Below are 13,192 nucleotides of genomic sequence, written 5' to 3'. Positions count from 1 at the left end.
TGGGATGAAATGTTCTGAATAGATCTGTGAAGTCCATCTGGTCCAGTGTGTCATTTAAGGCCTTTATTTCCTTGTTGATATTTTGTTAGATGATCTGTCCATTTCAGTCAGGTGGTGTTAAAGTCTCCTACTATTATTGTATTATTGTTGATGTGTTTCTTTGATTTTGCCATTAATTAGTTTATATAATTGGCTGCTCCTATGTTAGGGGCATATATATTTAAAATTACTAGATCATGGGCACCTGGGTGGCTCAGTGGGTTAAATCTCTGCCTTCGGCTCTGGTCATGATCTCAGGGTCCTGCAATTGAGTCCTGCATTGGGCTCTCTGCTTAGCAGGGAGCTTGCTTCCCCCACCCCTCTCTGCCTGCCTCTCTACCCACTTGTAATCTCTCTCTGTCCAATAAATAAATAAAATATTTGAAAAAAAATAAAATTATTAGATCTTCTTGTTAGACAGACCCTTTAAATATGATATAGTATCCTTCTTCATCTCTTATTACAGTTTTTGGCTTAAAATCTAATTTTCTGATATAAGGATCACCACCCCAGCTTTCTTTTGATGTCCCTTAGCATGGTAAATTGTTTTCCATGCCCTCACTTTATGTCTGAAGTGTTTATGTGTCCAAAATGAGTTTCTTGTAGATAGCTATTGAAGGGGCTTTTTTAAAAAATTCAGTCTGATACCCTGTGTCTTTCGATTGGGGCATTTAGCCCATTTACATTCAGGGTTTCTATTGAAAGATATGAATGTAGTGCCATTGTATTGCCTAGAAGGTGACTGTTACTGTATATTGTCTGTTCCTTTCTGGTTTGTTACTTTTAGGTTCTCTCTTTGCTTAGAGGACCCCTTTCAATATTTCTTGTAGGGATAGCTTGGTGTTTGCAAATTAATTTTTGTTTGTCCTGGAAGCTTTTTATCTCTTCTATTTTCAATGACAGCCTAGCTGGATGTCGTATTCTTGGCTGCATATTTTTCTCATTTGGTGATCAGAATATATCATGCCAGTCCTTCCTGGCCTGCCAGGTCTCTGTGGGTAGGTCTGCTGCCAATCTTGTATTTCTCTGTTGTATGTCACAGACCTCTTGTCCCAAGCTGCTTTCAGGACTTTCTCTTTGTCACTAAGACTTGTAAGTTTTACTATTAGATGATGGGTTGTGGACCTATTTTTATTGATTTTGAGAGGGATTCTCTGTGCCTTCTGGATTTTGATGCTTGTTCCCTTCACCAAGTTAGGGAAATTCTCTGCTATAATTTGCTCCAATATACCTTCTGCCCCACTCTCTCTTTCTTCTTCTGGAATCCCAATTATTCTAATACTTATGGTATCACTTAGCTCTTGAATTCTCTCTCTGTATTCCAGTAGTTGTTTGTCTCTCTTTTCTCAGCTTCTGTATTCTCCATCATTTGGTCTTCTGTATCGCTAATTCTCTCTTCTGCCTCATTGATCCTAGCAGTAAGAGCCTCCATTTTTTATTGCCCCTCATTAATAGTTTTTTAAGTTTTAACTTGGTTAGACTTTAGTTCTTTTATTTCTCTTGAAAGGTATTCTTTAGTATCTTCCATGCTTTTTTCGAGTTCAGCTAGCTCCTTGATAATCATCATTCTGCACTCTAGTTCTGACATATTACTAATGTCCATTATTGAATAGGTCCCTAGCCATTGGTATTGCCTCTTCTTTTTTTTTTTTTTTTTTGGTGAGATTTTCTGCCTTGTCATTTTATCCAGATATAAATAGATAAATGAGAGAACAAAATACTAAAAGGATAGCAATGACCCCAGAAAAAATATACACTAGCTAAATCAGAAGAGACCCAAAACTGCGTGTAGAAGAAAGGGGGAAAAAAGAAAACAAATATATATATATATTTATTAGACTAGTGAATAGAACAGAACCACACATTTGATTTTGGGTGTATTTTGGTATGTTAGAAGAAACTACCTCCCAAAATTTTAAAGAAAGGAAAAATTATATATGTATATATATACACACACACAAAAATAAGGGTGAACATGATGAAGCAATGGAATATGACTGTAAAGATGAAAACTTAAAAAGATTCTAAAAAAGGAATTGATAAGTTGGTTGAAAAAAGAATTAAAAAAAGAGGAAAGAATGTAATCAGGCTGGACTAGAACAGAGCTATGTACTAGATTTAGGGTATATTTTGATCTATTAGAAGAAACTGTATGCCAAAATTTTTTAAAGAAAAAACCCTATATGTATACAAAAAATAAGGTTAAATACAATGAAGGGATAAAATATGACTTTAACAATGAAAATTTAAAAAAGATTTTTAAAAAGGTATTGCTAAGATAAAGTAGTTAAAGTCATTAAAATATGAAAGAGGAAAAATTAAAAAAGAATAGGAGAAAATAAAATGAAAAAAATTTAACTTTGAAAGACTAAAGGGTCATGGGAAAAAAGCCAGGAATTCTATATGTTGCATTCCTGTATCTCTGGAATTCCGCAGTTCTCGTTGATCAGTGAACTTGGTCTTGGCTGGATTTCTTGCTGATCTTCTGGGGGAGAGGCCTGTTGTAGTGATTCCCCAATGTCTTTGTCTGAGGTGGAACTGTACCACCCTTGTTCCTCCCACTGTGGTCTGTCTTCCCGTAGGTTACCTCAGATTCACTTCTCTGCATGTCCTACTTTCCATATCGTGGTCGCTTTTCTGTTTCTAGAATTGCTTTTCTTCTCTTCTATCTCCTGTTGAGTTTGTAGGTGTTTGGAAGGTTTGATAACTATCTAGCTGAACTCCTGGGATCCGATGATATTTGGGTGTCCTACTCTTCTGCCATCTTGCTCCTCTCTCTGTACAAAGCTTCTTTATATGTCTGTATCTCTTTTTCCTTGTAATTTTTATCTATTTCCTATTTATTTACAAAGTCAGTACCTACAACAAATCTTGGTATGTGGTGAACACCCATTAAGAGCTCTTTGCATTAATGAATCAGTTCATCTTCTGTTGGTAAAAGTCAGTATTATTTCCTAGCTCTCTTCCATCTAACTCATGACTTGGCTGACCATTTTTCTACATGTAATATTCTCTTTACTGCGCTCTTTACATCTTTGTTTCTTAAAGTATAGATCAGAGGGTTAAGGCTGGGTGTGATGATTGCATAAAAGAGAGTAAGGAACTTCCCCTCATCTTGGGATGTGCTATTCTGTGGCCTCATATACATGTAAATGATTGTTCCATAAAACAGAGTTACTACTGTGAGGTGGGAACCACATGTATTAAGGACCTTACGCCATCTTGCCTCTGATTTGATCCTCATGACAGCTTGAGTGATAACTCCATATGAGATGAGAATTAGTGATATAGGTGCTAGAAGAAATACCACTCCAAGAGCAAAGACAGTGATCTCAATTACTTTTGAATAGACACAAGCCATCTTGATCAATGCTGGCATCTCACACAAAAAATTGTCTACCTTCCGGTGCCCACATCTTGGCAAATTCAAAGTCAAGGAGCAAACAATTAAGGCACTTCCAAGACCACCTAACCAGGCAGTGAGCACCATCTTCTGGCAAAGTTGAGGGTTCATTATGACCGTGTAGTGAAGAGGTTGACAGACAGCAGCATAGCGGTCATAGGCCATCACAGCCAAGAGAAGACATTCAGTGGATCCCAGGTCAAGGGCAAAGAAGAACTGGAGCACACACCCTCCGTACGTAATAGACCTTGTCGGACCCCATAGATTTACCAGCATCTGGGGAATAATGCTAGTCGTATAGCAGAGATCCAAAAAGGACAAATTGGATAAGAAGAAATACATGGGCGTATGGAGCTGGGTGTCTAGGTAAGATACCAGAATGATGGTTGTGTTTCCTACCAGAGTCACAATATAGAAGATGAAGACCACCCCAGAGATGATGGGTTCTAATTGGGGCCGGTCAGAAAAGCCCAGCAGGATGAAATCTGTGGTGGAACTTCCATTGTTTGTGTCCATGGCTCCTTAGGAAAGTCTAGGAGACAAGATCGTGGTAATCACAATAGCATCAGCCCTAGGCAGAAATAAAAATCTCTGTAGTTTGCCATGAATATCCCAAACTCACTCATTTTTGTGTTTTCTCTCATTTGGAACACCTCTGTTAACGCTTTCTTGTGTTCCGTGCCAAAAGCCTCTCTGTGTTTACTCATAACCAGAATGGTTTAGACAATAATATGGTAAACCCAATCACACTGAATTGCAAGTCATTGAAAGGGTTTAATATACCATGACTCCTATGGTTCTGTGTATTTTTGTTAATTAAGAAATTCATGAAGTTAATGTTATAATTGAAGAGCGGGATATATTTTGAGGTGTTGTTCCTTCTTGAATGCATGACAAATTTTTCCCTTGTCAAGGAAAGGAGTTTAAGATAAAAAGTTAAATGACCCATTTTCTTGGAATAAGCTGCACTATTTGGTAGCAGGATCACTTTCCATATTAACTTCTGGATGTGTTCATTCCAGCCATCGCTATCACCGTCCCCACAACCTCTTCCTCTTGTCTCCCCTCCTATTCGTCATTGCAGACACAGCTCTCCTGTGTATTTTGGTGTTCCCAATTATACTGATCTTTTTTGGTGCCAGGAAAATGCTGTCTTTCCTTTTAACCTTCATTTCCATGTACAGAGGCCATGTGTTTCTAGGAATACCTTTCATGACCGCTGTCACACCGTATAAACAGCCTACTGACTTGTAGAGTTAAAAACGGATTCCAGAAACATTGGCTACCACTCACACACAGCAACCACCTGTGTCAGCTCCTGCTCACCTGACCATTAGAAGATCGGTCACTCGAACAAGATGTAGCTCAGTAAGTAGTCAGTGAGTTCTCTGCACGGCCTTTACCAAATATATGAATCAATCCTCTGGTTTCTTTGGAACTCTATAGGTAAACCTCATTTCAATTCTGAAAGATTACAGAAAAGGGATTAGGAGAACATAAATTTCACTATTTCTGAATATATCATTAAATAGATGGAATGTTTAATCTTTGAATCATTTATAATCTTTTAAGGTTTTTTTTTGGTTTATAAGTGTTTTATGCATGTAATTTCTTTTTTTTAAAAAAAGACTTTATTTATTTATTTGATAGCAGAGATCACAAGTAGGCAGAGAGAGAGGGAAGCAGGCTCCCCACTGAGCAGAGAGCCCGATGCGGACTCGATCCCAGAACCCTGAGATCATGACCTGAGCCTAAGGCCACTGCTTAACCCACTGAGCCACTCAGGTGCCCTATGCATATAATTTCTGATCATGAATGTCAGACCTGGGGTACTTAGTATTCATAGTGTGTTTGGGGACAAGGACTGATACATTTATTTGCTGCAGTTACAGTAAAGTAAGGTAAATTAAATTACCTACAGTATTTGTTTTAAGCAGTTTAGTTAGAACTTGAAAATGTATCATGAAAAGGAGCTGTTATTACTAAGTAGTATGAGATAGGGATATATATTTTCTAAATACAACATGGAAATTTAATGTGTGTATGTGGTGGGTGTCAGCTAAGTTGGCCATAGTGCTTAAGTGCACAAATTCTGGACTCAGAGCTTGGTGTCAAAGCCCAGGCTCACTACTTGGAGGTAATGTGTCCTTGGGCAATATATGTAAAGTGTTTGCACATCAGATTTCTCTGTATGTTCAGTAAAGACAATAATATTCCTCAAAGGGAGGTGTTGTGGGTTAGTATTTGTGAAAACACTAGGAACAGAGCTTGGTTTATATTTAATTCTCAAAATTAAAAATTGTATTCATCTACCCACAAATTATTATTCTGTTTACCCCTGTTCTCTTCGTTTTTCATACTGATATTACTGTGATAGGCTAGAACTAAACTAGGAATGCTTAAAATTTTACATCTGTATGACTTTTTAAATGCATAGACACTCATGTACACAAAGTGAAACACACGGTACACATACTGAACTGATAAACCCAGAGGCAGGGGAGGACAGAGGACTTAGCTCCCAGCATGCCTTGACTACAAAATGCCCTAGAGTTCTTTGCCCCTTAAGGTGGAATAGTGTGGGGATTCAGAGGCCACAGAAATTTAGAGCTGAAGTAGACTCAGAAAGCAGGATCCGCTCTTCTGCTCTAGGAACGAGGTCTCCTACAGAATGTTCACACAACTCCTGTTTGCAGAGTTTCATAGCTGTCCTTTAATCAGTGCGTCACCCCTACATCCAGGCACTGGCTCTTTTTCTTTATTCTGGGAATAACATGGAATAAGTCAATTCAACAAGACTTCATTAAAAGAACCGTTTTGTGGGGCACCTGGGTGGCTGAGTGCGTTAAGCTCTGCCTTCGGCTCAGGTCATGGTCCCAGGGTCCTGGGATGGAGCCCTGCATCAGGCTCTCTGCTCAGTGGGAAGCCTGCTTCCTCCTCTCTCTCTCTCTCTGCCTGCCTCTCCAACTACTTGGGATCTCTGTCTGTCAAAAAAAAAAAAAAAAAAAAAAAGGAACAGTTTTGTTATACAACAGAATATAGAGAGAAAAGCAAAAGTCTGATGAGTTAAGGTGAATTTCTTGTAGCCAACAGGCAGATCAAGAAGTTGAACCATGACAAGCACCCCAGGAGCTTCTTCCAGTTGCCGCCCAATCATTACTTCTTCCTTTCCCCAAAATAGTCACTAGCCTGATGTTTATAGTAATCAACCCCTTGTCTTTTAATAGGTTGATTATCAAAATATGGATCTCTAGACAATACTGCTCATTAAAAATTGTTTATATGTCTTTTGAGTTTCCTTCAATATTAGAGCCTAGTATCAAATATGCTCTTAGGTTTACGTTTCCATAGTAAGTGTTTGATGGCTCTCAGCTCTTCCTAACACTGTATGATGTTTAATTACCACGCTTCTTTGGTTGCGATTGATTGGACTTACCATGATTTACTGAATGCCTTCAGTTAGCAAGTTGGGAAGTGAGCACATCCTCTAGGTATGCTGTACAACTGAAGAAGGCTGGGAGCATTCACAATGCACGTACAGTTTCTAAAACACACATTAGCTAGGTTTTGCAGGTTCAAAGCATCACTGGCTCAGTTTAAGCTTTGGGTCACATAAGGTCCCAGGAATCCTGATTAAATGTGTCAAACCTGAAATTGCACATTATGTAATTTAATGTTGCGAATCAAAATATAGGACTTTTCCTTTATGGTTGTAAAGATTTCTATATTGGTTTAAGGCTTGGGTCTCAACTTTTAGCTATTTTTATAATTTTAATACACAAGTGAACATAATACTAAAAAGGGGAGAGTGCAAGCTGAAGAAATGGATGTTAAAACGAGGCACATGTTATTTCCACTGAAACGGATTTTCAGTTTTAATGGTATGGACTTCAGTTTCTAATAGCATAGCATGGTATGGACCAGTTTCTTCCTTTTTTTTTTTTTTTAAAGAGATTTTATTTCTTTATTAGAGAGAGAGAGTGAGTGAGTGAGCAAGAATGAGGAAAGCATGAGCAGGTATCAGCGCAGGTAGGTGGGGAGGGAGGGGGCAGGCTCCCCACTGAGCAGGGACATTCCAGGCAGGGCTGGATCCCAGGACCCTGGGATCACGACCTGAACTGAAGACAGATGTTTCCTGAGCCATTCAGGCACCCCTGGACTTTAGTTTCTAGTGTTCCTTTTTCCAGTGAAATATAAGAGAATAGAAGCAAATGTATTTAAACATAATTTGAAGTATAGAATGGTGTGGAGGGAAAACTAGAAACAAAACTAGAGCACATTTACCTTTGAGGAGGGAAGAATTCACAGCTGTTGGTTTCTCATGTAGTCCGTTGATACCCATGTTCCCGTGATGGTGAGCCTTCGTTGCGTGGGTCATCAGAAGGATTCTTGTTCGGCAGCTTACTGAGTCCATGAAATACTGATTAGCTCCCATTCTCTTGTACCAATACCAATACCACAATCACATTTGCATTGAAATGCACCAGCTGAACTAAGATTCGGTGAATTCTTTAATGTGGATGTTGGAGAAAAACTACATGTGGGACTGGTGGAAAATTTGATGAATTTGGTTTGTTGAATTCTTTTTTGATGGGATATTTGTAGTCTTTTGTGTACACTCCTGTTGGACACATTTGTAGGTGGGTCTCTGCCCGTTTAAACCAGGAGAGCCCTCTGCTGGTCTGAGTGTACTCCAGGAAGTGTTTATGTAGGACTGTAGATGTTGATGTGCTGTAGACCTGGGGACTGGTGCCCCACAGAGGTGATTAACAAATCTTAGACTGTGGTCAGAGGCTCAGCCAAGCAATTATTTTAGGAAAGCTTCCCTTAAGACATCGGGTTTCACTTGTTCTTTTTTTCTTGAGTTTTCCTTTTAGATTTCCTCCATGGAAATTAATTTCAGAGATGAACTTATTTATGTATGAAATTTACTATTGAAGATTGAAAATACAATGTAAATCATGTCTATAAAAATAAACACATTTAATTGAACTTTTAAATTGGCAATCATTTAGTAGGCAATCATCTAGGAGTTGTGTTTGCAGGAAAGAAAATGTTTTTTTAAAAATAATCATAAACATGTGAGTCATGAGCCATGCCATCCTTGTTCCGTTTCAGCGAGTTAAAAACAGTAGCATGAGCACATGCAGTGTACCGCTCACGCAGTGTACCGCTCAGCTCGGGAGCTGGGGTCTTACTACGAGCCTGTAGCTACCCCTGTGCCTTTACACTCTCTTGTTCCTACCTGACCCCCAGGTGATCTTGAGTTTTGTGTTCATCACGCACTTGCATTAGAATGTGATTTGTGTATCAACTCATGCGCATCCACATGTCACTGTCTGATGTCTAAATGGCATGTATTTTATTTTATTTTATTTTTTTAAAAGACTTTATTTGTTTATTTGACAGACAGAGATCACAAGTAGGCAGAGAGGCAGGCAGAGAGAGAGGGGGAAGCAGCTCCCTGCTGAGCAGAGAGCCGGATGCGGAGCTCGATGAGCTCGATCCCAGGACTCTGGGACATGACCTGAGCCGAAGGCAGAGGCTTTAACCCACTGAGCCACCCAGGTGCCCCATAAATGGCATGAATTTTAAAGATTAGTTTATTTGAACTTCCACAAAAGGTATCACATCTTATATGTGCTTTTGGGACTTTCCTTTCTTCACCAACACTCTGTCAGTGGGGTTCCAGTCTAGTTAGTGTAGGTGTGGTTCATTTATTTCTACTACTGTGTGATATTCCGTTTGTGACTATATGACAGTTATTTTGTCTCTTCTCATTCTGGTTACAGTTCTTGGCTTATATGAAAGGCATTAGGAAGAATGATTTTATTTTAATGTCTCTTGGGTCCTGTATGCAGGAAGGTCTTCTGTGTGTATGCCTAGGACAGGGATGGCCGGTTAGGAGATGAGCGAACTTCAGAAGGCAGTTTCCTCCAGAGTGGTTCTATCAATTTATCGTATGCTAGTTTTGTATGAATTATTCCATTAACTTACATTTTCTCTAATGCCTGGTGTTGCATACTTTTAAATCATTGCCATCTGAAAAATTGTAAATGCTATCGAGTTGTGGCCTTGATGTTCATTTCCCTAATCACTAATGATATTGACGACATTTCCATATCCCTACTGCTATGTACAGTTGTCCCTCTATGAAAAACCTGTTTGTAGATTCTGACAGTTGTTCTTTGGCATTGCTTCTGATTTGTTCCTCCTTAATTGATAGGGTTCTTTATAATTGCTTTTAACTATCTGTTGCTTGTGTGCTTTGCAACATTTTCTCTTAATTTGTTGCTTGACATTTTACTTTAAAAAATATGTCTCCAGGGCGCCTGGGTGGCTCAGTGGGTTAAAGCCTCTGCCTTCGGCTCAGGTCATGATCCCAGGGTCCTGAGATCAAGCCCCGCATCGGGCTCTCTGCTTGGCAGGGAGCCTGCTTCTCCGTCTCTCTCTGCCTGTCTCTCTCCCTACTTGTGATCTCTGTCTGTCAAATAAATAAATAACATTTAAAAAAAAATTCTCCTATGGTGACTAACATAACATAACATAATAAAAAATAGAAAAAAAAGTCTCTTGGTCATCAGGATTTGTAAATTAAAACATGGAAGAATCTTTTTTTAAGTTAATTTTATTTTTTCAGTGTGAAACATGGAATAATCTTTTAATTGGTCTTTAAGAAGTCCTTCTCTAGGGGCACCTAGGTGGCTCAGTCGGTTAAGCATCTGCCTTCGGCTCAGATCATGATCCCAGAGTCCTGGGATCCATTCCCATATTGAGCCCCATGCTTAGTGGGGAGTCTGTTTTTCTCTCTGTCTATGCCTGCTTCTCCTTCTCCCTCTGCCTGCCATTTCCCCGCTTGTTCTCTCTCTCTCTGTCAAATAGGTAAATAAAATCTTGGAAAAGAAAAAAAGAAATCCTTCTGTATTCTGAAATGAGAAAGATACTAAGGTTCTGAAATGTTTATTTATTTTTAGAAGTCTGATGTGGGACTCGATCCCAGGATGTGGGACTCGATCCCAGGACGCTGGGATCGTGACCTGAGCTGAAGGCAGCAGCTTAACCAACTGAGCCACCCAGGCACCCCTGTGATAACAATTTTTAAGATCTACTCTCTGAGGCATGCCTGGGTGGCTTAGTCTGTTAAGCATCTACCTTTGGCTTAGGTCATGATCCCAGGACCCTGGGATTGAGTCCCGCATTGGGCTCCCTGCTCCACAGGGAGCCTGCTTCTCCCTCTCCCTCTGCCCTCCCCTCTGCTCATGCTCTCTCTCTCTCTCTCTTACTTGCTCCCAAATAAATAAAATCTTAAAAAAAGATCTACTCTCTGAGCAACTTTTAAATATGCAATACAGTATTATTAATTATAGTCACCATTCTGTACCTTAGATCCTAATCAGTTAATTGTTTTATAACAATTTTTGATCCCCTTCACCATTTCACCCACCCCTGCTTCTGGCAACCTCTGTTCTCTGTGTCTAAACTTTTTTTTTTTTTTAATTTTACACATGGTTGAGGTCATATGGTATTTATCTTTTTCTGTCTGACTTTTGTTTTTAACATTTTATTTATTTATTTGACAGAGATCACAAGTAGGCAGAGAGTCAGGCTGGGGGGTGGGGGAAAGCAGGCTCCCCACTGAGCAGAGCACCCGATGTGGGGCTCGAACCCAGGACCCTGGGATCATGACCTGAGCCGAAGGCAGAGGCTTAACCCACTGAGTCACCCAGGTGCCCCTTTGTCTGACTTTTTTCACTTAGCATTATTCCCTCAAGAACTATCCACGTGGTCACATGTGACAAAATTTCATGTTTAAAAAAGATTTTATTTATTTATATCTTTTAAGAGAGAGAGAAAGAGAGAGAGAGAATGAGCTGGGGTAGAGAAGGGAAGAGAGAGGGAGGCGGCTTGGGAATCTAAAGCAGACTCCATGCTGAGGTCAGAGGCAGGCCTGGGGCTGATCTCATGGCCCTGAGATCATAACCTGAGCTGAAATCAGGATTTAGACCCTTAAATGACTGAGCCACCCAGAAACCCCAAAATTTCATTTTTTAATGGCTGAACAATATTCTGTGGAATACGTAATACTACATTTTCTTTATCAATGGACACTTACATCTTCAATGAACATGGGGTGTGTATATCTTTTCAAATTAGTGTTTTTGTTTTCTTGAGAATAATATTCAGAAGTGGAATTGCTGGAACATAGGGTCATCCTATTTTTAATGTTTTGAGGAACCTCCATATTATTTTCCATGGTAGCCACCCAATTTACATTCCCACCAGCAGTGCATGAGCAGCCTGCCCAGCTGGGAAACCCAGGCGCTCACTCACTAGTTCCCACTACCCCAAAGGAGAAGTCGTAGGCTGAGAAGGTCGCTCTTGCAACTCGCTGTTGCGGGTTTAAGGTGACACGGGTAGTAGAGGGAACCTGCTCTGCAGGGCATTCAGTCTTGGATTGGTCTCTGCTCTGACAGTGTGCTGGGACTTCTCTGCTGGTCTGCAGGATGGCACAAAGCACTGTCATCTGTTGCTTGTGTCACTAGCAGTGTTATTTTGCTAGGAGGTGGTAGAAAGCTCCTCTTTTGATGTATTGATGATGTCGCTCTTCTGAATCTAAGCATTTTCTCTTTTTTTTTTTTTTTAAGATTATTTATTTATTTATTTATTTGACAGACAGAAATCACAAGCAGGCAGAGAGAGAGAGGGGGAAGCAGGCTCCCTGCTGAGCAGAGAGCCTGATGTGGGGCTCAATCCCAGGACCCTGAGATCATGACCTGAGCCGAAGGCAGAGGTTTTAACCCACTGAGCCACCCAGGCGCCCTGCATTTTCTCTTCTTTTTAAAAAAATTTAAAATCAATTAATTAACATATAATATATTGTTAGTCTCAGAGGTGGAGATCAGTGATTCATCAGGTGCATGTAACACCTGGTGCTCATTTCATGAATTGCCCTCCTTCCCTGTGTTCAACTGTTTTGTTCCTTAAATTCTACATATGACTGATATCATATGGTATTTATTTTTCTCCAATTCACTTATTTTGATTAGCATAATACCCTCTAGTTTCATCCACATTCTTGAAAATAGCAAGACTTCAACCTTTTGATGGCTGCATAATATTCCATTACACACACACACACACCCCCACATCTTTTTTTTTTTTACTTTTATTTTTTATTCATTTTTTATTTTTGGCGTATATCCCTTCACCTTCTTTATTCACAAGCAAAAACATGCATACACTCAAAGGTAGACAGTTTTATATAAATAGAATTGCACTACAGATATTTTTCAATTTAAATTATTTATTTATTTATTTTTTATTTTCAGCATAACAGTATTCATTATTTTTGCACCACACCCAGTGCTCCATGCAATCTGTGCCCTCTATAATACCCACCACCTGGTACCCTGACCTCCTACCCCCCGCCCCTTTAAAACCCTCAGATTGTTTTTCAGAGTCCATAGTCTCTCATGGTTCACCTCCCCTTCCAATTTCCCCCAACTCCCTTCTCCTCTCCATCTCCCTTTGTCCTCCATGCTATTTGTTATGCTCCACAAATAAGTGAAACCATATGATAATTGACTCTCTCTGCTTGACTTATTTCACTCAGCATAATCTCTTCCAGTCCCGTCCATGTTGCTACAAAAGTTGGGTATTCATCCTTTCTGATGGAGGCATCATACTCCATAGTGTATATGGACCACATCTTCCTTATCCATTCGTCCGTTGAAGGGCATCTTGGTTCTT

At 39.7% G+C, this 13,192-nt stretch overlaps 1 protein-coding gene across 1 annotated transcript; it reads right to left on the bottom strand.

The window, feature by feature from the left end:
* Positions 1-3,013: 3,013 nt before the first annotated feature.
* LOC101672151 (olfactory receptor 2W1-like) lies at positions 3,014-3,999 on the bottom strand. The gene has a single exon (XM_004779994.2). The coding sequence runs from the start codon at positions 3,956-3,958 to the stop codon at positions 3,014-3,016; it is 945 nt and encodes a 314-aa protein (XP_004780051.1). The 5' UTR covers positions 3,959-3,999.
* Positions 4,000-13,192: the final 9,193 nt, after the last annotated feature.

The sequence above is a fragment of the Mustela putorius genome, unplaced genomic scaffold, assembly GCF_011764305.1.
Source record: "Mustela putorius furo isolate JIRA1106 unplaced genomic scaffold, ASM1176430v1.1 tig00537295_pilon_pilon_pilon, whole genome shotgun sequence".
NCBI classification, from domain to species: domain Eukaryota; kingdom Metazoa; phylum Chordata; class Mammalia; order Carnivora; family Mustelidae; genus Mustela; species Mustela putorius.
This window is presented reverse-complemented; position numbering and strand designations above follow the sequence as displayed.